The sequence below is a fragment of the Salmo salar genome, chromosome ssa19 (assembly GCF_905237065.1).
Source record: "Salmo salar chromosome ssa19, Ssal_v3.1, whole genome shotgun sequence".
Taxonomy (NCBI): domain Eukaryota; kingdom Metazoa; phylum Chordata; class Actinopteri; order Salmoniformes; family Salmonidae; genus Salmo; species Salmo salar.
The window spans coordinates 52690024-52716395 of NC_059460.1; the positions used below are offsets into that span (position 1 = coordinate 52690024).

At 44.1% G+C, this 26372-nt stretch overlaps 1 protein-coding gene across 4 annotated transcripts; it reads right to left on the reverse strand.

The window, feature by feature from the left end:
• Positions 1–2929: 2929 nt before the first annotated feature.
• Positions 2930–26136, reverse strand: lmf1 (lipase maturation factor 1). Of its 4 annotated transcripts, none has more exons than XM_014158417.2 (11): positions 25795–26136; positions 25165–25474; positions 24294–24304; positions 18574–18722; positions 10587–10652; positions 7251–7418; positions 6468–6648; positions 4995–5148; positions 4597–4780; positions 3903–4015; positions 2930–3468 (listed from the first exon to the last, which is right to left on the reverse strand). In XM_014158417.2, exons 1-11 carry the CDS (start codon positions 26000–26002, stop codon positions 3303–3305), a joined length of 1710 nt encoding a protein of 569 aa, XP_014013892.1. In that variant the 5' UTR covers positions 26003–26136; the 3' UTR covers positions 2930–3302. The 4 variants fall into 4 exon arrangements, with proteins under 4 accessions (XP_014013892.1, XP_045558409.1, XP_014013893.1 ...); XM_045702453.1 differs by lacking the exon at positions 25795–26136 and adding an exon at positions 19575–19733 and having other exon boundaries at positions 25165–25439; XM_014158418.2 differs by lacking the exons at positions 24294–24304; positions 25165–25474 and having other exon boundaries at positions 25795–26135.
• Positions 26137–26372: the final 236 nt, after the last annotated feature.

Here is a 26372-nt window from a genome sequence, read left to right on the forward strand (position 1 = left end):
CTGGTGGCACTGTCAGTGATTTATTTTGAATTCAAGGCATACTTAACCAGCATGTCTACCACAGCATTCTTGAGTGATACGCCATCCCATCTGGTTTGCGCTTCGTGGGACTATCATTTGCTTTTGTGCTGCATCAGATCACCTGACCTCAACCCAATTGAGATGGTTTGGGATGAGTTGGACCGCAGAGTGAAGGAAAAGCAGCCAACAAATGCTCAGCATATGTGGGAACTCCTTCAAAACTGTTGGAAAAGCATTCCAGGTGACTACCTCATGAAGCTGGTTGAGAGAATGCAAAGCTGTCAAGGCAAAGAAAGGGTGGCTACTTTGAAGAATCTAAAATAGAAACTATATTTTGATTTGTTGAACACTTTTTTTTGGTTACTTCATGATTCCATATGTGTTATTTCATCATTTTGATGTCTTCACTATTATTCTACAATGTAGAAAATAGTAAATTTAAAGAAAAACCCTTGAATGAGTAGGTGTGTCCAAACTTTTATCTGGTACTGCATATACATGTACATACAGTTGGAGTCGGAAGTTTACATACACTTAGGTTGGAGTCATTAAAACTCGTTTATCAACCACTCCACAAATGACTTGTTAACAAAGTACAGTTTTGGCAAGTCTATTAGGACATCTACTTTGTGCATGACAAGTCATTTTTCCAACAATTGTTTACAGATTATTTCTGTTATAATTCACTGTATCACAATTCGTGGGTCAGAAGTTTACATACACTAAGATGACTGTGCCTTTAAACAGCTTGGAATATTCCCGAAAATTATGTCAATGCTTTAGAATCTTCTGATAGGCTAATTGACATAATTTGAGTCATTTGGAGGTGTACCTGTGGATGTATTTCAAGGCATACCTTCACTCAATACCTGAAAGGCGGCTCAGCAAGGAAGAAGCCACTGCTCCAAAACAAGGAGGCCTACAAAAGTGCTGATCCTAACTGACCTAAGACAGGGAATTTTTACTAGGATTAAATGTCAGGAATTGTGAAAACTGAGTTTAAATGTATTTGGTTAAGGTGTATGTAAACTTCCGACATCAACTGTACATACATACAAAAACGCATACATACAGTGCCTTCGGAAAAGTATTCAGACCCCCGGACTTTTTCCACATTTTCTTACGTTACAGCGTTATTCTAAAATGGATTAAAAGAAAATTAAAACTCTACAATCTGCGCACAATACCACATAATGACAAATCAAAAACAGGTTTTTAGAAATTGTTGCAAAGGTATAAAAAAAAAATGTAAACAAAAATAAGTATTCAGACCCTTTGCTATGAGACTTGAAATTGAGCTCAGGTGCATCCTGTTTCCATTGATCATCCTTGAGATGTTTCTACACCTTGATTAGAGTCCAGCTGTGGTAAATTCAATTGATTGCACATGATTTGGAAAGGCACACATCTGTCTATATAAGGTCCAGTGTATGCATCCCAAAAATATATGGGGGATTGGAAGTGATGCAGACAATTACATTGATGAAAGCTACAATCTATCAGCAATATTAAAGCTGTTCTACACCGTAAAACAATCTTTTGTGATTTGTCAAAGACCAATTATTGGAAAAAATATAACAATTGGGCTGCTTGTTTAGATGCAGCCTCTTTATTTCAAGTGGACATTAGAGTAAAATGTTCTGTCCTACTATTCTTAATGACTGATATCAAGAACTTCATATAACAAGTGTCCTATCAACTTCAAGAGTGATTCACATACATGCGAACAATTGATCCCAGTCAGCTATAGATTCAAATTCTAAAAGATATTGCTTGTCCTAGAGGTGGGGGTAAGACACCAACCCCCTAATGTGCCATAACAAAGGCTACTCTGGTTATGTGAACATGTCAATAACTATACGAATAGCAGGACCCATTGCCTGTGAAACATGATGGTATTATGGTCACTACACTATTTGTTTTCATATAAGCTATTCACCCGTCCTACTCATTTGATTCTCTTCTTGCAAATTGCCCATTGGGACAACTAAGTTCTATACCCTCTTGCTGAGACAGTAGAAAATGTTTTGTGACTTATTTGTGCGTGTACTTTGTGTTTCTTATTTGGACTGCGTGAGGGACATGAGGTTGTCCTGTCCCACTGGCTTGACTAGACGTCCTCATTAGAAGCAGAGGATGTTCAAAGCCTGGACCTGCACACATCAAAGTAAAGCTACACCCATCTGGATGGCTCACTGCTGCCTGTACAGACAACACCATCATCTCCTCCACAACTAGGTAGAATAATGAAACATTTCACAGAGGTAACTTACCACTTTTTTGTTTACAGCGCTAATTTATCACATTTTGGAGTAATAACTTACCACAGAATGGGTCAGAATTGGTCCATGTATATTCTGACACACAGTGCCACCAAATGTTGTTTTTGCCTACAAATAGCGAAACCAGCAGCTGTATTAAGTGTAGGTAAGCATCAATATTGAACAGACTGTATACACCATCTATGATGGAAAACAAACAGTGCAGCTGGCTCAGATATTTGTGATGAGGTGAACACAACTAAAAACGGACATGCCGGGAGGAAAGTGCATTGTGGGATGCAAAGACTGGTAGGAGTATTGTCTCAACAGGGTTCTCGTCCGTTGCGGTTGTCACTACTCTGTAGGCTGAACACACACACACACAAGATGACAGATACACTTCTTCCACTGATGAGAACCGTCCCTTTTCATGCATTTATTCATTGGATCCCTATCAGATCCCCATAACACAAAGACAAACAACGGTTAGGGGAATTTGTATGTAGTACAACACTGCAATGTCAATCTAGTCATTTTATTTGAGGGAAGGACTCAGGCTCTTTCATTGGATGATTTAAACCACCAGATTAGTTGGACAACCTGCTTGGCGTAACGAACAAAAGGCAATAATACATAGAAAGTCTAGCTTTGTTCCAAAATAGACCTTTTATTTTCAAAAGACACAATGTGTGTAGAGTGTCTGTCTTGCGATGTGAGCCCAACATGGACTGTGCGTCATCCCCTCAACTCTCCTATTGTGGCAGAGTGGCATATCCCTATTCACGGGAAGGATTGATCATTCTTTAGTGCAGATGGCAACATGACATGCTGGAGACAGGCAACATAGAGGAACAAAACAATTGAGAGAAAAAAATTCAGAACCCCGATATCAGGGTTCTCATGTCAAGATGTTTGCTTTCAGAGCATATTTGACCCCAAATTATAAGGGGGAGCGATACCTTGGTGTCTCAGGCATTCATCGCTCATAGAATACATCAGTGTGATTGGTCATACAGTAGGTCAAAGGTCAGGATGGGGCCAGTTCCGGGACTTAAAATATCCCCTGAGAGCAACCAGATCCACAGCGGGGAAGTAGGCTCCAATACGTTTCCTCACCCACCATTTTCCCTGGGGACCACTGCCAGGCAGGGTGAACCTATACTTGAAGTGTTCTCCTCGGACCCACCTGGGGAAGGAAGAAAGGAGGGTGGGGGGAAGAGAGAGAGGAATGATTAGTGTTACTGACAGAGAGAATACAAAGACATTTCATATCGAGAGGAAACATTCCACTAGAGGAGGCTAGAGGACAAGGATTCTTTTTTTTTTTAAAGAGAATGTGAGGCTTGCACATATTATAACGCAGACAACCTTCCACTTCCACTCTGCCTCAGCACAACACTGCTGAGATCGGTTACGCCTTCAATGCAGCTGTCAACGGCAACTTCTGGCCATTTTAAACATATTAAATGTACGTACTAAATAAACTCACACAGTATGTATCAAACTGATTTACGCCATCTTATGTTTTTATTATGGACAACCCTGTAGTGGAGTACATAGTTTATGGGCTTTAAACATAAGGGCTAGCAGTCTCCTCTGTGTTAGTCAGTGGAAGTGTACCTGGGGTTGTCTCTGCCCTGGAAGGGGTTGTATTCCATCAGTGAGAGGATTGATGTGTCGTTGGCTAACAGTCTGCCTGCTATGTGGATCACCCACTCACTCTGCTCATAGGTCTGGGAGAGAGGGAGAAAGAGAGAGGAGGAGGGTTAAATACATGGAGAAAGAGGGTGTTCTGAAGAAGAGAAAAAAACAGTTGACATTTGAGTGAAAGATCAACTGTCATATTGAACAAAGCCCTCAATCTGAAGCAGTCTACCATTCCAAACGTTTGAGCGGATATTGAGCTGATCTGCAACATCATAAACCTTCCCCCTCTTGCCAAAATGTCTGACTGGGATTTTCTTGGTTCTGGGATTGGATGTAAAACCAGCAGGAAACCCTATGCCCTGAGAAGGGGACAATAAAACAGCGCACCACACGGCCGAGTCTCTGGCCAGAACTACACCTGAGAGAGCTGTAGCAAGAGTTGAGAATAGTGTGGGCAGCTAGCCCTGACAGAGGAAATTACTCAGAGCAGGTAGTTCTGAGTCCAGACTTTACGCAGAGTTAGCCAGCTCACATCCAAGGCAGGAATTTCCCACAAAACCAACAAACAGTAAAACAAATGAAACAGAATCCCTGATTTTTATATGTCAACTTAGAGCCGGGTACTGTAGATCAAAGGTCTTTGCTGAGTCCCGGACTCTGACTGTACCTGGAAGGCAGCGAACCACATGAGCCAGTCGAGCCTGTAGTGGTAGGGGGAGATGAGGCAGGGGCGTCGGGTCAGGTCCCCTGGCTTACACAGGAACTGGTACTCCTCCCACACAGCCTCTGGGTCCTTAGGGTCCTCATTCAGAGTACCCTGCAGAATCACCTCAGTCCGCTCCTTAGTGATACTGCACAGAGAGGAAGGGAGGGAGAGGGGAGAGAGAGAGAAATGGAGGGAGCCAAAGAAAGTTAGGGGTGAGGGAGGGAAAGTTAAAAAGGATGGCAGAGTAGAGAAAAGGAGAGGACCAGAGCAGAATGAGAGGATGTGGCAGTTTGGACTGATCAAGTGGAGAGATGTAGAAAGTGTTGAAATAAAATGAGAGAGGAAGAGGAGAACGATACCTGCCGAAGGCCCCGTAGGTGTTGACGATGCGGAGCGGGTCAAAAGACGTGTTCATCACCTGTTTGGAGCTCAGCAGGTTCAGCACTACAGGAACGCTCAGGTAGCCAATCAGAACGCCCAGAGCCACATTCACCACTCGACGAAAAAGCATACCTAGGATGGAGAAGAGGTGAAAAAAAAGAGGAAGTGTGTGTGCCTGTGTGTGTTTGTGTTTGTCTGTGTGTGTGTGTGTTTGTCTGTGTGTGTGGAACTCAAGATCCCTCTGGCAGTAGCCAGAGAGAGGGGCTTAGCCTATGAGGTCATGAGGCATTTAGCCACTGACAACTGGAGGAGTTGACAGCTCCAAATCCCCACGACCTGTCTCGGATTGAAATGCCAACCCGTCAACCAGTCCCACGCATGTTAAAACCATCCATCAGAACTATACCTGTTGTTTGACTTAAATAATGGACTTTTATGACCCCCCAAAAATTCTAAAAAGCAGCCATGGTGCAGGTAGAGAATGTTAGGGCCACTTAGCAGATATATTACCCAGCATAAAACTAAAGCCATTAGCGATTCCTGGGAGACCAATTAGCTAGAGCCTATGCCTGCTCTAACACACCACATGGGCATTCCTTCCTCACTTCCTAACTTTCTCTCTTCCTCTCTCTCCATCACCCTCTTCCACATCATCTCCAGCTGTCTCTCGCTCTCGTTCCATTCCCTCCTCCCTCTCCTCAGCTGTCCCAGCAGTAATCCACACTCCTCCCATCGTGTCCAAATCGTAAACTCTTTCCTTTATGTTCATGTGCCAACTGCTAGGCACCCAGTCCCATTGGTAATGTGTGATTAGTAATGCCTAATAACCCCTGCCAGCACCCTGGTGTTGTCTACCATCTGTCAAGGCCCTATAGCCTGCTAGCCCGCTCCAGATGTGCCTACAGCCAGGTGTGGGTGTTGGAGACGGGATTGGAGGGTGGGGAGTGGTAGGGTGCTCATGTGGACCCACTCAATGACTGCTCTTTGGGGTTGTAAACACACACAAAGCTAAGCCAGGCACGTGAGAAGGGGGAATCCATACACACACAGCGCGGCTGGTAGAGACATCAGTCAGGCCTACCCAGTGGAGCGGTAGTCATGTTGAAGGCTGATGTAATACCTCTTCTTTTCTCTCTCTCTCTCTCTCTCTCTGCCTGCCATCATTAGTCCCAATCATAAAACACAGACAGGATAGCAGGGCCTCTAATGCCAACTGGTTGAAAATAAATACCCAGAAATCCAGGAGAATACTAAATAACCAGAAATCCAGGATAATACCCACAATACCTTAGCCCTGTCTGTATCGATTTCTTCATTTGTAAAGTTGGGTCTGGGCTGGGGCAGAGAGTGGTGTAGGTTGTGAGGGAATGAAGATAATTATATTTCTATCTATTTCTATGGTGTGTGGGCTCTAACTCCTTTAGGAGAAATCATGTCTGTTTAGTAGGTACCCCTGGTGGGTTTGGGGGTCCATCCTGCTGCCTCCTCAGCCTGGAGGTCCAGTACGGCTTGCTTGGCCCCTCGGCCAGACGAGAACAGGAATCCCAGAGAGGCATCGTCAAAACAGGCCAGACTGGGAACTATGGTCAGCCAATTGAGGAAGCTCAGGTTCCCACTCACTATCAGAGTCACCTAGAAGAGGGAGGAGAGGGTAGGAGGAGAAACAGAGGGGAGAGGAGGAGAAAGAGGGGAGGAGAGACAGGAGAGGAGAAACAGGCGAGAGGAGGAGAAAGAGGGGAGGAGGAGAGAGAGGAGAGGAGAAACAGAGGCGAGAGAAGGAGAGAGAGGAGAGGAGGAGAGAGAGGAGAGGAGAAAGAGGCGAGGAGAAACAGAGGCGAGAGGAGGAGAAAGAGGGGAGGAGGAGAGAGGAAAAACAGAGGAGAGGAGGAGGAAAGAGAGTAGATGGGGAGAAAGGATAAGGAGTAGTATTTAGATTCCTCCAAAGGTACTGCCAGAAATATAGCATGATATGACTGATGAGGATCATCTGCTTTGGCTAATAGTTCAGCATACTGCAGCGGGGAAAGTCCTGATTTCCTGTATTCATTCAATTATAGCTGGCTCTGAATAACACTCCATTCAAACTGATGACTGCAGTTGCCATAAAATTGCTGTCATGCACCAATGGTTCCACTAGGTGGCAATGTGACGTCAGAGCTACTCCAGGTATTCTTAGGCACAGATCTAGGATCAGTTACCCTCCCAAAATCCTTGCCTTTCTACTGTCATCTCACCTGGAACACTATCTGCAGCGTCCCGTTGACCATGCACATACGTCGCCCCAGGAAGGTGAAGAGAGGGACGATGAGCTCGATGAAGTGATTGGACAGAACCTCGAAGCGATGGAACCACCATGGGGATTGGTGCATATAGTATGACATGGGGTTTGGCACCGGCTGAGTCTGGAGGGAGAAAGAGAAACAGAATGAACACAGACAGACAGAGACAGGCAGGCACTGGCAGTTTGTCAGACACACACACACCATGGAATTGCACTGTGTGGTTATCAACAGGACATCTCCAGAGATAGCATTATAGAGGGGAGTCAGTACCTTCACGCCTTATTTTGGGGCCACCTAACCCACCACATCCTTCCAGTCTCAACCACAGAACTGGGACGAGCCAGAGAGGACCAGACACTGACCCAGGGAGAGGACAACCACAACATGAGTACTTCCAGGTCAAGGAAAAAGCTATTTGTCTTAGTTTCAAAATAACCATATCGATACTCAAATATGAGCAATGACAGAGGGATAGAAAGAGGCAAACGAAAGATAAGTCATTGCCGTAGCATGAGTGTTAAGGTGTGTTTTTGCATGTAATGGTAGGGCTAAGCTAATGAAAGCACAGCTCGTCACAGATAACTCTGAATGACTATGTTTGCATGGATTTACATGGTGTCACTCCAATGACTGCATTTGCATGGCGATGAATGGCAGTGAGATACTGTATAACTTAACATCCCCCACCAGCTTTCCCACTGGCTACAATGACTGCCCAAATGACACCTTGTGCCAAACATGAAATGTAGCTGATTTTAAATGTAAAATAGCTATAAAAAAATAAAAATCCCCCTCATTGTTTTGGCATAAAACCATGGGACAGAATGGCGTGGGGAAACAGTGTACAATTATAACGCCACACCTTCAGGAAGGTTTCCAGAGCTAAGTAAAGCTACTGCCTATTTTAGAAATGTCCTGAGAGAGCTCTTTCAGTGCAGAACCAGACAGGGCTGGCGCGTGAGAGAGAGTGTGTATGTGTGTGAGAGAGAGAGACACCACACCCCCAGACAGCCTAGGGCACCGAGCCTGCAACCTCAGATAACCAAACATACCCAGTATGCATACAGCAAACAAACTAACAGAAAACAAAACACCCACCAACCCCCCCGCAGCCAGCCTCACATAGCTTCTGCAGTCTTCTTACCCATGATGCATTGCGCTGTGTGGCCCTGCCGTGAGTTTTGAGAGATTGGAGGCTGAAAGGGAGCAGTGTGTCAGCGTCAAGGGGGGGCAGGCAAACCTTACCTGGCGCCCTTGGATTCCGGTAGAGGGGGTAGGGTGGGTGGTGGGGGGGTTGAAATGTAAATCCGCTTTACCCCTGGGGGTTTTGACAGGTTAGGAGCTGGCAGGTCAATGTTTAGATGGGGATATAAGTCTTCAGGCTTCCATGTATGCTTTTCCATAACCCCAGGTTGTTGTTTAACAAGGACATCCAGGTGGAACACAAACACTATTGGATTGTTTCCTATCATTTTTTAACACCTTTTTGTCAAATTCTACAATGCGTTCATTTAGTCTCTGATCCATACAGGTTCCCATGGCTGACCACCACTGTTGCCAGAAACCCATTAGCCTCCACGTGAAGCCCGAACAAAGCTGACATAATGTAGGCTGATGGATCTGTAACAGGAGGCTCAATGGGCCTGAATGAGACCCCTGTTTCTCAGCAGACTCTCTCAGATAGGCGTGATGGTCCACAGACAAGAGGTCCCTTTGAGTTAACAGGGTTTAGAGAGGAAGGTGGTATGATGAGGTGCCAGGCATCCCTCCACACCTCTCACCGAGGAACCCCCAAGACAGAAGCAGCCTGGAATAAGGGAGGTTGCAGGCATATTTGGACATAAGTGTTGTGAGGTAAAATTTCAAGGCAACAATTATGACATGACTGATAGGGTAGAGGAGTGACAAATTAACATGGACACAAAGGTATATGACACAAATTAACATGGACACACTTACCCACTTAAAAACACACGAACACACACACAAAAACAAACACTAACCCACAAATAAGGAACAGAAATCTGAAAATCGTGGCCACGAATTTGAAGCCATGCTGGACCAGTTAGACATTTTAATGTCTGTTCAATGTTTCACCCACCCTGTCTGTCCCCCTTATAAGGTAGCAAATTAGGCCATTGAACACACAGTTAACTCTAATCAATCTCAAATCAGTTCAACTGGTCTCCTCCTTATATCATCATGACTCTTTATGGCCTATAACTTGCTAAAGGCAGGCTCTTAAAATGGCGGGCATAAAGAAATTAATGAGTAGTCGTATCGACCAAAGAAAATAACCATGTTTCCCATTTAATGGGAAATCCACCCAGCAGGCGAACAGAGCAAAGAGGAGCAGTGCTGGCCAGGGCTAACAGACTAAGCATGGGTTTGTCATATGTTAAAACCTATACAGTGAAGTTAACCTACTATACAAGGAAGAGAGATTCCTGGTGTCAATAGTAGGATGAAGTCGCCCCTGAAGATTGATCCAAGGTCAGTTTAATGTGTCCTCCCCTTGATGGTTAAGGTTAGGGATTTGGTGAGGGGAAGCTGATCTGAGAGTAAGTTCTACCCAGACAGAGCATGTCAGTACAGTATGTATGCATCAGTACAGTCCAGCCTAAGGACAGTAGACCGTTCAGGGACTTTTTCAAGGCCATAAAAAGCCATAGTCAGTCAGACTCCAGGGAGACGTGGTGTATTCCTGGTCTCTGTCATTAGACAGAATGCTCCACGCCGTCTCATCTCCCAGCTGTGTGGGTTATAGCCTAGAGATGACACAGCTGTGTTCTCCATTCCTATGGACAAAACCCAACATGGGGCTTGTCTAGCAGCCATTGTGGCAGACAGTGGCTCCCAATGTCCCATCATATGCTAAGAAATATATCGTCACCCACTAAGTAAACAAAAGTCATATTTCTTATCCAGGACCAAGACTTAAACCATTGCCTCAGTCGGTTTCAATTGAACTTTAAGGTCTATGTGTAAGCTTATTGTTTAGCCAGGGGAGCTCCGCCTAAGGAGAATATATAGCTTGGGGAAGCACTGGTGTGTCCACGGCCAGCCAGACAGGAGCAGTCGATCCAACGATGTGGCACAGGAAGATGGATAATAAAGTGATTAGTTTAACTCCGTTTGGGACAGCAGGCGATTGATAAGGATCATGTGCCAAGGCCTGATCTCTCAGCACGACACGGCACAGGCCAGGGGAAAGCCCTGACGACAAGATACCAACAAGCACTGCTCACAAGGATTGAGGGAACTGTATTGCACTGAACGCACACGCACCTCGTAGTGGTAGTCCATGCACGTCAGGTCCCTCCAGCAGCGGTCCCCTCTGATCTTTATCAGCCCCTGCAGGGAAGACGATGACATGTCAATCATTGAGCTCAACTCAAGGTGACATTTTCATGGTGCAGACTTAAAATGGGACCCTCCATCTTTACCATACCCCTGGCCAGTGGTTCTGTCCAGGTGTGTTAGTTTGTGAGGTTTGTGGAGAGCATATCATTGAGACATACAGTAATGACATGTCCTGCTCCAATTGACCAACATTTTTTATTAAAATCAGTAGATTTGTATTGGATCGGTCTGTATCTAATTTAACATCCTCTAAATTACCATGAAACAAAAACTTCAGGCCTACTACCATGTCAATACAGCATATAATCAGTGATCATTCAATATGAACCATGACAGTAGGAAGGTGTGCTAACAATCACAACCAATTCTGAAGGATTGCAAGATGTGAGTTGGTATGATACAGTTTGTATGTACATTAGATAAGACTCCATATTCAACGAATCTCCTTCATGATGGCCAAAGCAGCATATTACTTGTGTTGGTACCTAGCTAGCACTAGAAAGCTAGCGGTTAGCGGTTAACTCTGAAGCGCCAATGGCTAGCTAATGGTGAGAGCATAGCTATTCACACAGAGGCACTCAAACAAGTATCATGTAAAACAACCTGTTGCATAAAGGCTCTTTCTGCTCGTCAATTCTGGCAGAATAAACATTTATTTACAGCCCAGGCAGAAATCTATTTGTTGTGATTGAATAAACTGTCTCCATTCAAGCCTCTTATAAGTTGCACTATTGTCTCCCTGTACAAATGAAGAGAACATTTGTTGTATTGCAAAGAGGAGAGGAAGATTATATTGCACTAATTAAATTTCCACTTTCATGCATTCCTCTATGCACCTGTTGAGGTACAATGGAACTTTACATCACAGGTCACACCATGACAGCGTGTGTATGTCGCTGGCTAGATAAAGACAAGGCCATAGAGGAGCTCAGTCCGTCTATGGTAACTCTACTGGGCATTAAATACTGTGGCGCTGTGTCTTGTCCACTTGAACAGCTCCTAGTGGCAGCTCTGTGGGTCTGTCGTCGTTTCTAATATACCACTCTTCGTTCTAAGCCTAGTGTTAAGGCACACGGTGAAGTTGCCCCTACATGTCACTCAAAATTAATAATATACAGTGCATTCGCAAAGTATTCAGACCTCAATGAGTTTTTCCACATTTTGTTACGTTACAGCCTTATTCTGAAATGGCTTAAAATTGTTTCCCCCCCCTCAATCTACACACAATACCCCATAATGACAAAGCAAAAACTGGTTTTTAGAAACATTTGCCAATTTATAAAAAACAAACCCGTGAAAAACGACATTTACATAAGTATTCAGACTCTTTACTCAATACTTTGTTGAAGCACCTTTGGCAACGATTACAACCTTGAGTCTTCTTGGCATATGACACTACAAGCTTGGCACACCTGTATTTGGGAAATTTCACCCATTCGTCTCTGCAGATCCTCTCAAGCTCTGTCAGGTTGGATAGGGAGCGTTACTGCACAGCTATTTTCAGGTCTCTCCAGAGATGTTCATTCGGGTTCAAATCCAGGCTCTGGCTGGGCCACTCAAGGACATTCAGAGACTTGTCCCGAAGCCACTCCTGCGTTGTCTTGGCTGTGTGCTTAGGGTCGTTGTCCTGTTGGAAGGTGAACCATCGCCCAAGTCTGAGGTCCTGAGCGCTCTGGAACAGGTTTTCATCAAGGATCACTCTGTACTTTGCTCCATTCATCTTTCCCTCGATCTTGACTGAAAAACATCCCCACAGCATGATGCTGCCACCACCATGCTTCACAGTAAGGACGGTGCAAGGTTTCCCCCAGATGTGACACTTGGCATTCAATCTTAGTTTCATCAGACCAGAGAATCGTGTATTCTCATAGTCAGAGTCTTTAGGTGCCTTTTGGCAAACTCCAAGCAGGCTGTCCTGTGCATTTTACTGAGGAATGGCTTCCGTCTGGCCACTCTACCATAAAGGCCTGATTGGTGGAGTGCTGCAGAGATGGTTGTCCTTCTGGTAGGTTCTCCCATCTCCACAGAGGAACTCTGGAGCTCTGTCAGAGTGACCATCGGGTTCTTGGTCACCTCCCTGAACAAGGCCCTTCTCCCCCGATTGCTCAGTTTGGCCAGCTCTAGGAAGAGTTTTGGTGGTTCCAGACTTCCATTTAAGAATGATGGAGGCCACTTTGGTCTTGAGGACCTTCAATTCTGCAGACATTTTTTGGTACCCTTCCCCAGATCTGTGCCTCGACACAATCATGTCTCGGAGCTCTATGGACAATTCCTTCAACCTCATGGCTTGGTTTTTGCTCTGACATGCACTGTCAACTGTGAGACCTTATATAGACAGGTGTGTGCCTTCCCAAATCATGTCCAATCAATTGAATTTACCACAGATGGACTCCAATCAAGTTGTAGAAACATCTCAAGAATGATCACGGGAAACAGGATCCACCTGAGCTGAATTTCAAGTCTCATAGCAAAGGGTCTGAATACTTATGTAAATAAGGTATTTTAGTTTTTTTTATGTTTAATAACTTTGAAAAATGTCTAAAAACCTGTTTAGCTTTGCCATTATGGGGTATTATGTGTAGATAGATATAAAGATTTGTTTTATTTAATCCATTTTAGAATAAGGCTGTAACGTAACAAAATGTGGAAAAACTCAAGGGGTCTGAATACTTTCCAAAAGCACTGTGTCTGTGTGTGTGTGTGTGTGTGTGTGTGTGCGCGCGTGTGTACACATACATACATACATACATGTTAGGCCTCCATGATATTCACAAACAAAACAATAGAGACAGGAAGACCAGAGACAAGCTGACAAACTTCCACGTCTAGAGATTGTGCAGCTGGTTTCGTATGACTGGTTTCGTGTCCCGTGTTGGTCAGTTGGTAGAGCATGGCGCTTGCAACACCAGGACTGTGGGTTCGATTCCCACGGTGGGACCAGTATGAAAAAGTATGCCCTCACTACTTAATGTAAGTCGCTCTGGATAACAGCGTCTGCTAAATGACTAAAATGTAAAAATGCGTATTCAAGTTCTCTGACTCTACTAAAGCAACTGAATGACCCGAGAGAGCGAGGGATTTCTGTTGAGCGAGAGAGGGATGCATTGACGGATATGAAGCTGGATTTAATGTGCGTAATCATATTAAACGAAGCATGAACAAAATTAAGAGAAAAATGAGGAAGGACAACAGCTGATGTGGGCTGTGACTAAGCTATCTGGCTCGGATTTAATCTCCAATTCTAGGAAATAAAAAGCAGCACTGATAAAAGACGAGCGGGAAAAATGGAATTAAAAGCTGGTTAGCGATCCATTACTTTCAAATGAGCTTCAGAACATTACGGCCGACTCCGAAAACAGTCAAGGGGGAGAAGTAGTCTTTACTCGTTTTCCGACTTGTGTTTCCTCTTTGGATGCCCCAGAGAACTCAAAGCCACACCTCTATCTGCTCTTTGCACAAACCTATGAACCAATGCAGTTACCAGTGCCTGCAGCCACACACATGGCTCAGTCAGAGCTCATGCATAGGTTCTCTCCTCAATGCTCTCATGCACCACACAGACCAGTCCTAAAGGTCTCTGTTCCTCTCCACTAATGCAATAGACGCTGATTGGTGAAATTAAGGGTCTATATTGCAGGCTGATATATCCCTGGGGGAGCAGGGATAGAGGTTTGGAGGGACAGAGGGAGGGGTAGATGCGCTCTCTGACGGTGGACGCCTAATTCATGGGTTACTTTTGCTATTTATCAGCGAGCATTCTTGCATCTACAACATTACAGATAATCTAATAAGCGCGCCGGGAATGTACTTTCTCTCTTGAAAAATGTGATTCCATTCATTTGAAAATTATCCCCCCTCAGCCTCCACCTATCAGCTGGGCTATAAACTTAACCAGGATAAATGTAGTTGTCTGCTTGTGCCACCCGCCTGCTGTCCTAATGCCATTTCAAACAGGATTGTTTACTACCTGCAGCGACGGAGGGCCATTAGGAATATTCTATTTAAGTGCAAGCAGATGTGCTTCTGGTGTACATGAATAATAGTGTTGTTCTGTGCTCTATTCCTCCAACACGGAGCCAAAAGAGAAGAATTAAAGGCTTGGAGAATATTAACAGTTCTTATGGGGTAATAACTCACTGTTATGCAACATCAACTGCAGTTTAAGCCAGGGGTTGAATGACACAGACTGGAAGACGGCCTTGGATTGGCAAACCGTAATGTTCGATAAGGTATTATGATTTCTGCAGGAAATTAAATCAAATTGGCCCTTTGAAATGAAAGAGCATGGGAAAGAAACTTCATATGACACATGTGTAGAGGGGAAAAAACCCAGAATCAAAATGTATACAACAGCTTAAAGCACTAGTCTGTCTTGGCCATGTATGATCAACTACAACACCATACAGCCCTTGGAGGACAAGCGCTTAAATCCTTTCTTCTGAGAAGACTATTCAATAAAAAGCACTGAGACTTCAACTCCAGAAGAAGCAGCAAGGACACATGCAAACTCACCTCGAAAATCTCTTATTTAGACAACTAAATCAGCATTGATGCTCTGTGAGAATGTGCAACCGGGACATATTACTCACACATTGTTTGTCATGGGGCAGGGAACACACAATAACTCTGACTTTGTTAGGCCACATTGGGGTTATCAGGGCATTAGATTCTGCTTATAAATCGTTGGGTGTTGACTATAATACTATTCAGTCATGAGGATGATCAATTCCCATTGTCCCATATTCTGACCATGGAGTAGGCCAGTTTCCCATTCCCTAGAGAACCTAGGTGGTTCGACTGCAACGTTATTAGGGAGGCCATTTTGACAATCGTTTAACGGAAAGGCCTTTAACGATATTCAGTTGTCACTGAAGTAGTGCTTTGTGTTGTTAACACCACAACAGAAAATATGAGAATAGTTCTACTTTGTCAACAGGCATAAAAACAGTGAGTGGTTGGGTGCAGGCAGCCATTATCCCATGAAATTTGTCAGCCACCATTAAAAGAAAATCCTGGCCATGACAAATTGAGTTGATGCATGCGACTCCAATAAAACACCATTTGAGCGTTTTGTTCCACAGCACTGGGCTCCATCCATCCACACCGAACCACAGAACTCCAGGTGCACGTTGGCTGGAGCCCTTCGCAAATGTGCAAACGACAGCGAGCAAGTCCGTCTATTTCCTGTTTGGGTGCCGCGCAGAGATTTATGCAGACTCCCGACAATAAAAGTAGGGTATGGTGGCAAGGAGAGTGAGCGGTGAAAATGTCGTTGCTGGTTTGGAAGGCTGTAAGTCAGGGACTGAGTAGAGAGAGAGAGAGAGAGGCTGGGCAGGCTGAGGTAAGCAGGCCCTGAGGATGTCATTAGCACTACCCAGACCTAGAAAAAGCAGGTCGACCCGGGACAGTCGTAAAAACAGAGACTCCCTGCTAGACGACAAGATACGCTAATGTATGTACTGTACGGCTGATAACTGTCACATACAAGAAAGACGAATGGTTTCGATTTTCTTTTACTATGCTTCCTACAGTGATGATACTTCCTAAAAATGGAATTCACTCAGTGATAACCAATCATCAGTGTAAGAACCACAGAAACAATCAACACCCAATGACACCGCTTTCTCCCACTGGCAGCCATTGGCATCCAAAGACAGTCAGTAACCAGTTGCACACTGGATCAAGCCAGCATCCATTTCCCTACAAAGGGAAAAAGCCTATATACTTACATGTAGTATATTTTTCTCTCCCCCCAAAAGAGAGAACTTTCATTTGGCGTCAGGGGTTCATTCTGACTACAGTAAATGAAAGAGTGACGTGGCCTTGGGCTTGACCAGAGAGAGGGGCCAAGGGACGTCCTAAACCCGAACACCCCTGCCAGCTGCCTAAAGGTACACCTCGATGCCCCTGCCAACCTAAACAGGAAGGCGTTAAACACTCCCAGAATCCTTCAAACATGAACATGTTTCTCCGCAGGATGCAATCAACTACATTACAGTGAGTCGTTTATTGTGTCATTTTTATGCTACGTTGACCTTTCACCATCGGTAATTCCCAATACTGGAAAACAATGATTGTTTTATGCGTAGCTCCCCCTACCAACAATGTCCCAAGTCCCATCAACAGTCTTCGAGACAATAGAGAACTCCGAGGCCAATTGGGGCCAGGGCCAACCTCAAAACTCATCAACAACCCAACGACATGGATACGGGCCAAACCAACAAACAGCCTGCGGAAGACACTTCCTCGAAAAAGTGATCACCCCGAACGAGAATGGAACAGTCCAACCAGACAAGCACTTTACTGTATTATGGTTTTACTGGACTTCTTCAAAAAACAGGAGCATGGGGGAGATGCTCTCCATTGCCTGGTGCACTCTTTCTACTAGGCCTACCGTTCCTCCTGAAGGAGTGTGAGATGTGATACCTCGTGCAAAGGCTGTGAGACAGCTAGTTTACTGGCCAGGTCCAACCTCTACCACACCCAATCATGGGGCACCACACCAGCACCCTGATTACCATGATTGTATTTCACAGCTTAAACGCTGACACTGCCCTGTGAATCAGATCCCATTAGCACCACTTAGCAAACCGCCTGGACTTACCCTCTGATGCTAACAGCCTGGATAATGAAAGGAGGTGTGTACGCACACACACACATAGCTTAGGACGCAAAAGCAGAGGAACCATTGAGGAACAGGGTAAGAGAAAGAAGTGTGCTGCCAGAAGGGATATTTTTAACATGTGAGGAAGGGCCTGACTTGTAAAGTCACTCAAAAGAGAGAATCTGTTTAGATGAATCTGCTGAAGGAAATTAGCAAAGAAGAAAATGTGATGTCCTCAATAGCACTGTTATTCAACAATTTTGAAATAATTTGACAACATATGCAATCAAGATTGGATAAAACAGAAAGAAAGTAGACATTGAGAAATAAAATCATTGAATTGGGTTATAAACTGATGCTTTCAGAATCCGAACATGAAACCAGTCAGGACAAAGTTTCTTCTTCCTTAGGGTCCCTTCGAAGTTTACTGGCTACGTCCCCTTCACTTAAGCGGTTCTCAATAGCAATCTAACAGTGGTCAACCACAGACCAAGGGATAGATTACCCTGACCTAGTCTCACCAACACTTACATGACAAACACAGTGAATGTAGCATGGCTTTTATAATGGACTATACTGTATTTACACTGCCAGTGTAAATCTAAGGAACTTAAGACATGACAAGAATTTCCTAAAAAGGTTTCAACTTTAACCTAATGTCATCCAAATATCAAGCTCTGAGTAAATTTTCTAAACGATATGCTTTCAATTATATATATAACAATTTTAAAATGGAACCCAGCTGCCCCGACCACAATAAAAATCATGATTACCCCGTGATTAAAAAGCTGCTTATTGGTTAAGCCTCAGCCGGGTCTGAGGGGACCTAAAGTGCGTTTCTGTTTTGAATAAATGTGTTGTAATGACTTTGTGTCTAGGGGAAATGACAAGAGGGGCTTGTACAGTTGTAAGCACTTAAAGTCAATCATTCTCTTGACACTGGGGTAAGCTGAATGAACATTTAGCTCCCTCGTCGCTCCGTCCTCTTTATGGGCCTAATAGAAAAACACTTTGGGCATTGTGGCAGGTTCCAACCCCCACGTTTTAAAAGACAACAGTGTTTGGTTGGGTGTTCTCTCTCCACTAAACCATAAAAGAGACAGACAAGTTGCCTGACTGACTGGTTCCATATTTGCATTTACAACGTGTGTTTTTCTTAGGGATGGTGTTTTGTTTTGACCATAGAGAAGTGTCTAAGCACAGTAAATACTTCTTATAAACACGGGAAAATTCCATCCGTGTCTTTTCCACAGACTATGAGGTGAATTCAGTGTCAGTGTGATAGATGTGTGTGTGTGTGTCACTCACGGCGCCCAGCATGATGCGAACGATGAGCCAGCGGAAGGTCCAGATGGAGATTAGCGAGGGGGGGCAGCGAGGGGGCACCTGGGACAGACTCCACACAGGACACAGGAAGATCCCCAAGAAGCCTGTCTCCAACAACTGACTCTCCCAACCTGAAGACAGAGGGAGAAGTGAGAGGAAATGGGGGAGAGAGAGAGAGACAGAAAGAGGGGAGGAGAAACAGAGAGAGCGAGAGAGAGAGAGAGCAAACGTTCAGAGAAAGGACATCAGGGAGAGGGAGAACAGGAGACAGGGGTTTCAGGAAAAGGACAGGGGCATGATGAATAGTCTAGCAGATGTGGGGAGAATATAGAGTGACAGTGCATGTGTGTGTGAGTAAGGATGGAGCATGATACGGAATGAGATGACTAAGGAGAGATGAAGACATGGGATATATGAGAGAAAAGGCGATTGCTAAAGGTCAAGTGTGGCAAAGGTCAAAAGTGACCACATCTCTCAGCAAGCGAATGGTGCATGGATACATACATCAGGGGAGCTACTCAGTTACCACATCTGTGATGAAGTAGGGAAAGTCAAAAAGTTAAGACTGGGGAGAGTTAAGAAGTGGGCAGCAAAAAAAAAAAGCTAATTCCCCTTGTGCATGTCACTTTGCATGTTTTTTTTATTATTATTTTTTTTTAAATACTCTGAGCTGCCCTCACCATTCTGAAGCATTACTTACAGTCAAAGCAAAAAGAGCAGCCGGGGATGCTTTGAATAACCAAAATATGGACAGCTGTAATTGTAGAAGGGAATTAGGACCAGTTATCCGTCTGTCTATGCAAACATCACTGTTCTGGAACGATCTCTATCTGTCATTCTACAATGATGACCACAGATAACCTCCTCTGGCTATGTGCATATGTCCCGATGGCCAATCACTGCAGGCTTGTTCATAAATGTAAAGTGAAAAGGTTCAGAGGTAGTGTATGTGTGCCATCAGGGATGTGTGTGAGTCCACGCACCCATGCAAACACGTCAGTCGATCTAATTCCACAGACTGGCCTGATGTGAATGCAGCAGAGGGCTCCCAGTGAAGGCCCACCTGCTCCCGTCTCTCCTCAGAGAGATCCAGTGTGATCTGTGCAGCTGTTGGCCTGTTCACCCCTCTTAACAAAGGCAGTCTGTAGCCCTCGCCCAGTGGACATGCAAACAGAGATAATGACAAAGATGATGGAGAGAAAAAGAGAGAGAGAGAGAGAGAGAGATCGAGGGACACAGAGTACAGTATGTAGTTGAACAGTCTTAGGACTAAAGAAAGAGGAACTAAATGTATTCTTGGTTTTGTTTTAATTTCTTTCCTTGATAAACGAGTCTTCTGTATAATGAGCGAGGGAACGAGAAAGGGGAAGAAAAGAAGAGACCACAAAACCTGACCACAGACATCCGACTGGAGTCTTTCACTCCAAAGTGTCATTAACCAATCAGTGAGGTCAAATTAATCTGGGCTCTTATCTGAACTAGCGCCCTACATCCAGAACTATTTAAACTCAGCCCTGCAGCAATTAGATTGGACTCAACAGTCTGATTGAATTGAGTTATTGGGATGACAACAGAGGAATCCTGCTGAGGCAACAAAAGACCAGCTGAAGCTGAAGCAGCCACATCTGCTAACCCTGGGCAGTGCTGATCTTAGATTAGGTCCTCCCTGTCCATATAATAATATTCATTATGATCTACTGGAAAAGGCAAAACTGATCCTATTACAGTGCTCCTACTCTGAGCCACATTTTGAATACAGCCAGGCCCATCCAGGGCCAGATGTTTACTGAGGTCTGAGGATAATGGGGTTTTGGGTGGCATGATACTCCGACTCTGATCTCTATGCCAGTAGGCCAATAGAGACTAGTGAGGGGCATTAAACCATGTCAGCCGAGTGTTGATGACCACCGCCAGAGCGATGATGAGATTATGTAGAAATGTAATCATCCCAAACCTCTGACTATGACCCAGGCCCAGAACATATTAACACATCTGAGCTGAATGTGATCGCTTCATCAAATGGGATAACAAGGGCTCAGTAGTGGTTGTGGGAAGGTTAGATAAGGGCTAGGTTGTGGAGTGACAAAGAGCAGGCTGTTACAAATCTCAGGTCCAGGTTTCTGAAAAGCGTGTTAAGGCTAAGTTAAAAAATAAAAAAAACAGCTTCTATCGCAAGGCCAACAGAGAGGCTGCTGCCTACATACAGACTTGAAATCACTGGCCACTTTAATAAATGGATCACTAAGCACGTTAAATAATGCCACTTTAATAACGTTTACATATCTTGCATTACTCATCCCATATGTATATACTGTATTTTATACAATCTATTGCATCTAGCTTATGCCGCTCGGCCATATATTTATATGTACGTATTCTTAATCCATCCCTTCACATTTGTGTGTATAAGGTAGTTGTGGAATTGTTAAATTACTTGTTAGATATTACTGCACTGTCAGAACTAGAAGCACAAGCATTTCGCTACACTCGCAATTACATCTGCTAACCATGTGCATGTGACCAATAGAATTTGATTCATCGTTAGAATGTTCGTGGAGCATCATTAAATCTCTTGAGCAGTTTCACAAAACCATTGTTACGCAAGACCCACTTGTTATTTCCCGACTGCCTCAGACCACTTGTCGGACAGCTAAATGTGTCATTAGAGGTGCTGTTTTTGCCTTTCTGCGTCACTTTATACCCAGAAGACCTCCGCTAAACATAGAATCAAGCTGTTTATATGTTTCTCTGTGACCGCCGATAACAGAATTAATTGTTGATTGCAAATAGGCCTTCACAGTTGCCAGTGTCTTTGCAACTGTTACAAACAAGTGAAGGATAGAAAGATATTTCAAATAAAAACTAGAGGACTGCATAAACAAAATAAATACAGTATAGGCTACATGGGCTTATCTATTTCAATCATTTTGAAATCAATTCATTTTAAAGGGATATTTCGGGGTTTTGACAACGAGGTCCTTTATCTACTTCCCCAGAGTCTGATGAACTCGTGGATACCATTTGTCTCTTTTTTTATTTAACGAGGCAAGTCAGTTAAGAACAAATTATTATTTACAATAACGGCCTGGCTAAAGGCCTCCTGCAGGGATGGGGCAGGGATTAAAAAAAAACACAGCATGGTAGCAACACAACATGACAACATGGTAGCAGCACAAAACATGGTACAAATATTAGGCACAGACAACAGCACAAAAGGGCAAGAAGGTAGAGACCACAATACATCACGCGAAGTAGCCACATCTGTCACTAAGTGTCCATGATTGAGTCTATGAATGAAGAGATGGAGATGAAACGATCCAGTTTGAGTGTTTTTTTGCAGCTCGTTCCAGTTGCTACTGAAAAGAGGAATGACCCAGGGACGGGGTCTCTGCATGCAGTTTGAAGTAAGTTGCTAACAAGGGCTGGTGCAATTGCTAACTAGTATTAGCACAATGACTGGAAGTCTATGGGTATCTGCTAGCACGCTAAACACATGGCCTTCCATGCTAACAGATACCCATAGACTTACAGTCATTGCACTAACTTTAGTTAGCATTGGCTTGCAAAATTACCTGTGTCAAATCTGTGATTTTGTGCACTATTATGGGATAACCATTAGCCGAGCTGCCTTAATATTTGCAGCCATAATATATAGGAGATAATCTCTAAGTCTAGGAGCCGATCTGTCGTCAGTATTGTGGAACAATTCCTATTAAAAAGGTAAGATTCAAATGGAGAAAGCTGATCCGAGAGCAGTGCTGACTTGCTTGTAATCCTATCAGTATTGACAATTGGCCCAGCGTCGTCCGGGTTAGGGGAGGGTTTGGGCGGCCAGGAAGTCCTTGTCCGATCGCGCTCTAGTGACTTCTGTGGTGGGCCGGGCGCATGCACGCTGACACGGTCGCCAGTTGGACAGTGTTTCCTCCAACACATTGGTGCGGCTGGCTTCCGGGTTAAGCAAGCAGTGTTTCAAGAAGCAGTGCGGCTTGGCAAGGTCGTGTTTTGGAGGACGCATGGCTCACGACCATCACCTCTCCCGAGTCCGTACAGGAGTTGCAATGATGAGACAAGACTAACTACCAATTGCATATCACAAAATTGGGGAGAAGGGGTATACAAATAAATAAACGGTACAAGTCAAAAGTTGGGACACACCTACTCATTCAAGGGTTTTTATTTGTACTATTTTCTACATTGTAGAATAATAGTGAAGACATCCAAACTATGAAATAACACATATGGAATCAAGTACTTATCAAAAAAAGTGTTAAATAAATCAAAATATATTTGAGATGAGATTCTTCAATGTAGCCACCCTTTGCCTTGATGATAGCTTTGCACACTCTTGGCATTCTCTCAACCAGCTTCATGAAGTAGACAGATGGAATGCATTTCAATGAACAGGTGTGCCTTGTTAAAAGTTATTTTGTGGAATTTCTGTCCTCAATGTGTTTGAGCCAATCAGGTGTGCTGTGACAAAGTAGAGGTGGTATACAGAAGATAGCCCTATTTGGTAAAAGACCAAGTCCATATTACGGAAAGAACAGCTCAAATAAGCAAATAGAAATGACAGTCCATCATTACTTTAAGACATGTAGGTCAGTCAATGCGGAACATTTAAAGAACTTTGAAAGTTTCTTCAAGTGCAGTCGCAAAAACCATCAAGCACTATGATGAAACTGGCTCTCCTGAGGACCGCCACAGGAAAGGAAGACCCAGAGTTACCTCTGCTGCAGAGGACAAATTCATTACAGAGTTCAAGTACATGGAGTTCAAGTAACAAACATCTCAACATCAACTGTTCAGAGGAGACTGCGTGAATCAGGCCTTCATGGTCTATTGCTGCAAAGAAACCACTACTAAAGGACACCAATAAGAAGAGACTTGGTTGGGCCAAGAAACACCAGTAATGGATTTTAGACCTGTGGAAATATCTCCTTTGGTCTGACGAGTCCAAATTTGAGATTTCTGGTTCCAACCGCTGTGTTTTTGTGAGACGCAGAGTAGGTGAACGGATGACCTCTGCATGTGTGGTTCCCACCGTGAAGCACAGAGGTGGTGTGATGGTCCTTTGCTGGTGACTGACTGTGATTTACTTAGAATTCAAGGCACACTTAACCAGCATAGCTACCACAGCATTCTGCAGTGAAACACCATCCTATCTGGTTTGCACTTAGTGAGACTATCATTTGTTTTCAACAGGACAATGACCCAACACACCTCCAGGCTGTGTAAGGGCTATTAGGACCAAAAAGGAGTGATAGAGTGCTGAATCAGATGACCTGCCCTCCACAATCACCTGACCTCAACCCAATTGAGATGTTTGGGATGAGTTGGACCGCAGAGTGAAGGAAAAGCAGCCAACAAGTGCTCGGCATATATGGGAACTCCTTCAAGACTGTTGGAAAAGCATTCAAAGTGATGCTGGTTGAGAGAATGCCAAGAGTGTGCAAAGCTGTCAAAGGCAAAGGGTGGCTACTTTGAACAATATAAAATATATTTTAATTTGTTTAACACTTTTGATTACAACATGATTCCATGTGTTATTTTATAGTTTGATGTCTTCATTATTATTCTACAATGTAGAAAATACAACAACAAAAATAACACATGGAAGCCTAAGTCCCATCGCTATCGGGAAACCGGGTCCAGATGGATGTTGTAGACTTACAAATGTAATTGAATGTAAGTAGTTAACTTACCAAACGAATACCTGTAAGGAGAGGAAAAAATAAAATAGATCAGCATAAAAATTGATATTTTGATCTGATTAGAGGCTTGGCCTAACCTACATTATGTACCAAGCACTTACCGCAAATTGCAATACTGTACCCACAATTGTACATATCACATGACATGTCAGAAGTTTCTAAAGATGAAACACTGAATAGTGTTGATAAATAAATCGACTTACTCCTATTAAACACACTGGACTAAAAAGCGGGACATACCAGTAATGACCCTTTTAGACTAATCAGCTAACTGAATCAGTGTTGGCATGATGGCCTTGAAGTCTCCAAATCCACATTCAGAACATAAGAAGCAGATGCTGAATTGTTTTTAAAATATCTTCAGGAATTGTCTACCCTCTTCATCTTATTCTTCAGAGCCACTGAGAACTTCAACAGAGCTGAGAGAATGAGGGAGAACGGTCATGTGTTTGTCTGTCTGTCACTGTTGTACAGTCTATCCCTCCCAAAGACTTGAGACTGAACTATCTTCTAGCCACAACACAGAGGCCCCATCAACATGTTCTCTCACTCACTACTGGGTCCCCTCCCACAACCCTGTAAACTACACCCTACCACACACATGGAACAGAGACAGCAGTGTGTGTGTGTGTGTGTGTGTGTGTGTGTGTGTGTGTGTGTGTGTGTGTGTACCAGTGGAGGTTGCTTAAGGGAGGACAGCTCATAATGATGGCTGGAACGGGGCAAATTGAATGGAATCAACCACGTGTTTGACATATTTGATACAGTTCCACAGATTCCGCTCCAGCCATTACCACGAGCCCGTCCTCCCCAATTAAGGTGCCACCAACCTCCTGTGGTGTTTTTCCAACCCGTCACTCACCAGATCTGCCCCACACTGACCAAAGAATGGTAGAGCACCCACAGCATGGCCATGATGATCATGTTGGCAGTGCCAGTCAGCAACACAAAGCCTGACAGTGCCATCCCCACCAGGGCAATGCCATCCAGGTTGGCATCCATGTCCGTCCAGTCCAGGAACCACAGGATAGAGGGAGTGTAGGCGAAGGCAGACATATCGATCTTCCCCCCCACATAGCGCTTCACACTGAGAAGGTAATCCTTACAGGGCAAGAGGCCTCGCTCTCCTATCAGCTGTTTGTTCTGGTTGTAGGCAACAGTGAATGCAATGACTACAGGGGGAGGGATGGGGGGGAGAGGTAGAGGAAGTGTGAGGTGAATACAGATAGGTTTGTGAGTACTAGAACTGTCTGGTTCATTTAAGAATGTGACAGGAGAACAATTGCTATGCTTCTTGGTAAATGGTAACGTGAACAATGTGTCCATGTCTACTTGAACATTAAATTGGTTTTAACTCCAACAACCACCATAGAATACACACATGAAAACTGACGAGAATAATATAGCCTACGCAATGGTCTGGAAGCTAAGTTATAATGGAGCCAGTGCATCAAAACTCGCTACATTGTCACAATATCACACTCGAACTTACAGTAGATGAAAGCAATGGAACGTAGAAGCACAATTCGAGTGAGCCAGTAAGTCCCGGTTTGCAATGTAACCAATTCTTTCTTCTTTGCTTTGCAAGTGTCCTCTTCATTATTTGGGGTGTTGTCATCTGAATGTGTCGTCGTTTTCTTCGATGTTTCGACGCGTCTTTTTCTCAAAATGCTTTCAGAATTCTCACTGTGAGTCGCCATGTTGGTTAACGCTCTAAAAGCCACGTGATCAGAGGGCTCGTTCAAGAGTGTCTAGAAACGTAGCGTCTGAGTTTAGACAAATCCGTGCGTTGCGCATCGCACATGCTTACCGTGGAATGGATAGCCCATCTATCGCACATTGATAGTGCTGTACCCGTTAAGGGAGATAATTTGAACGTTTGTAAACTTGCCGAACAAATTACGTACAGTAGACTAACACCCTTGAACAGCTGATGTGTCTTGCAAAATCGTATGATTGGTGGGCCTTCTTCTATGGTATATTGGCGATCACACAATTGAATGTGCATCCCGCCACCTACTATGCAGGATGGAGTCAGAATTCCCCCAAAAAACTGAACTACCAATAATA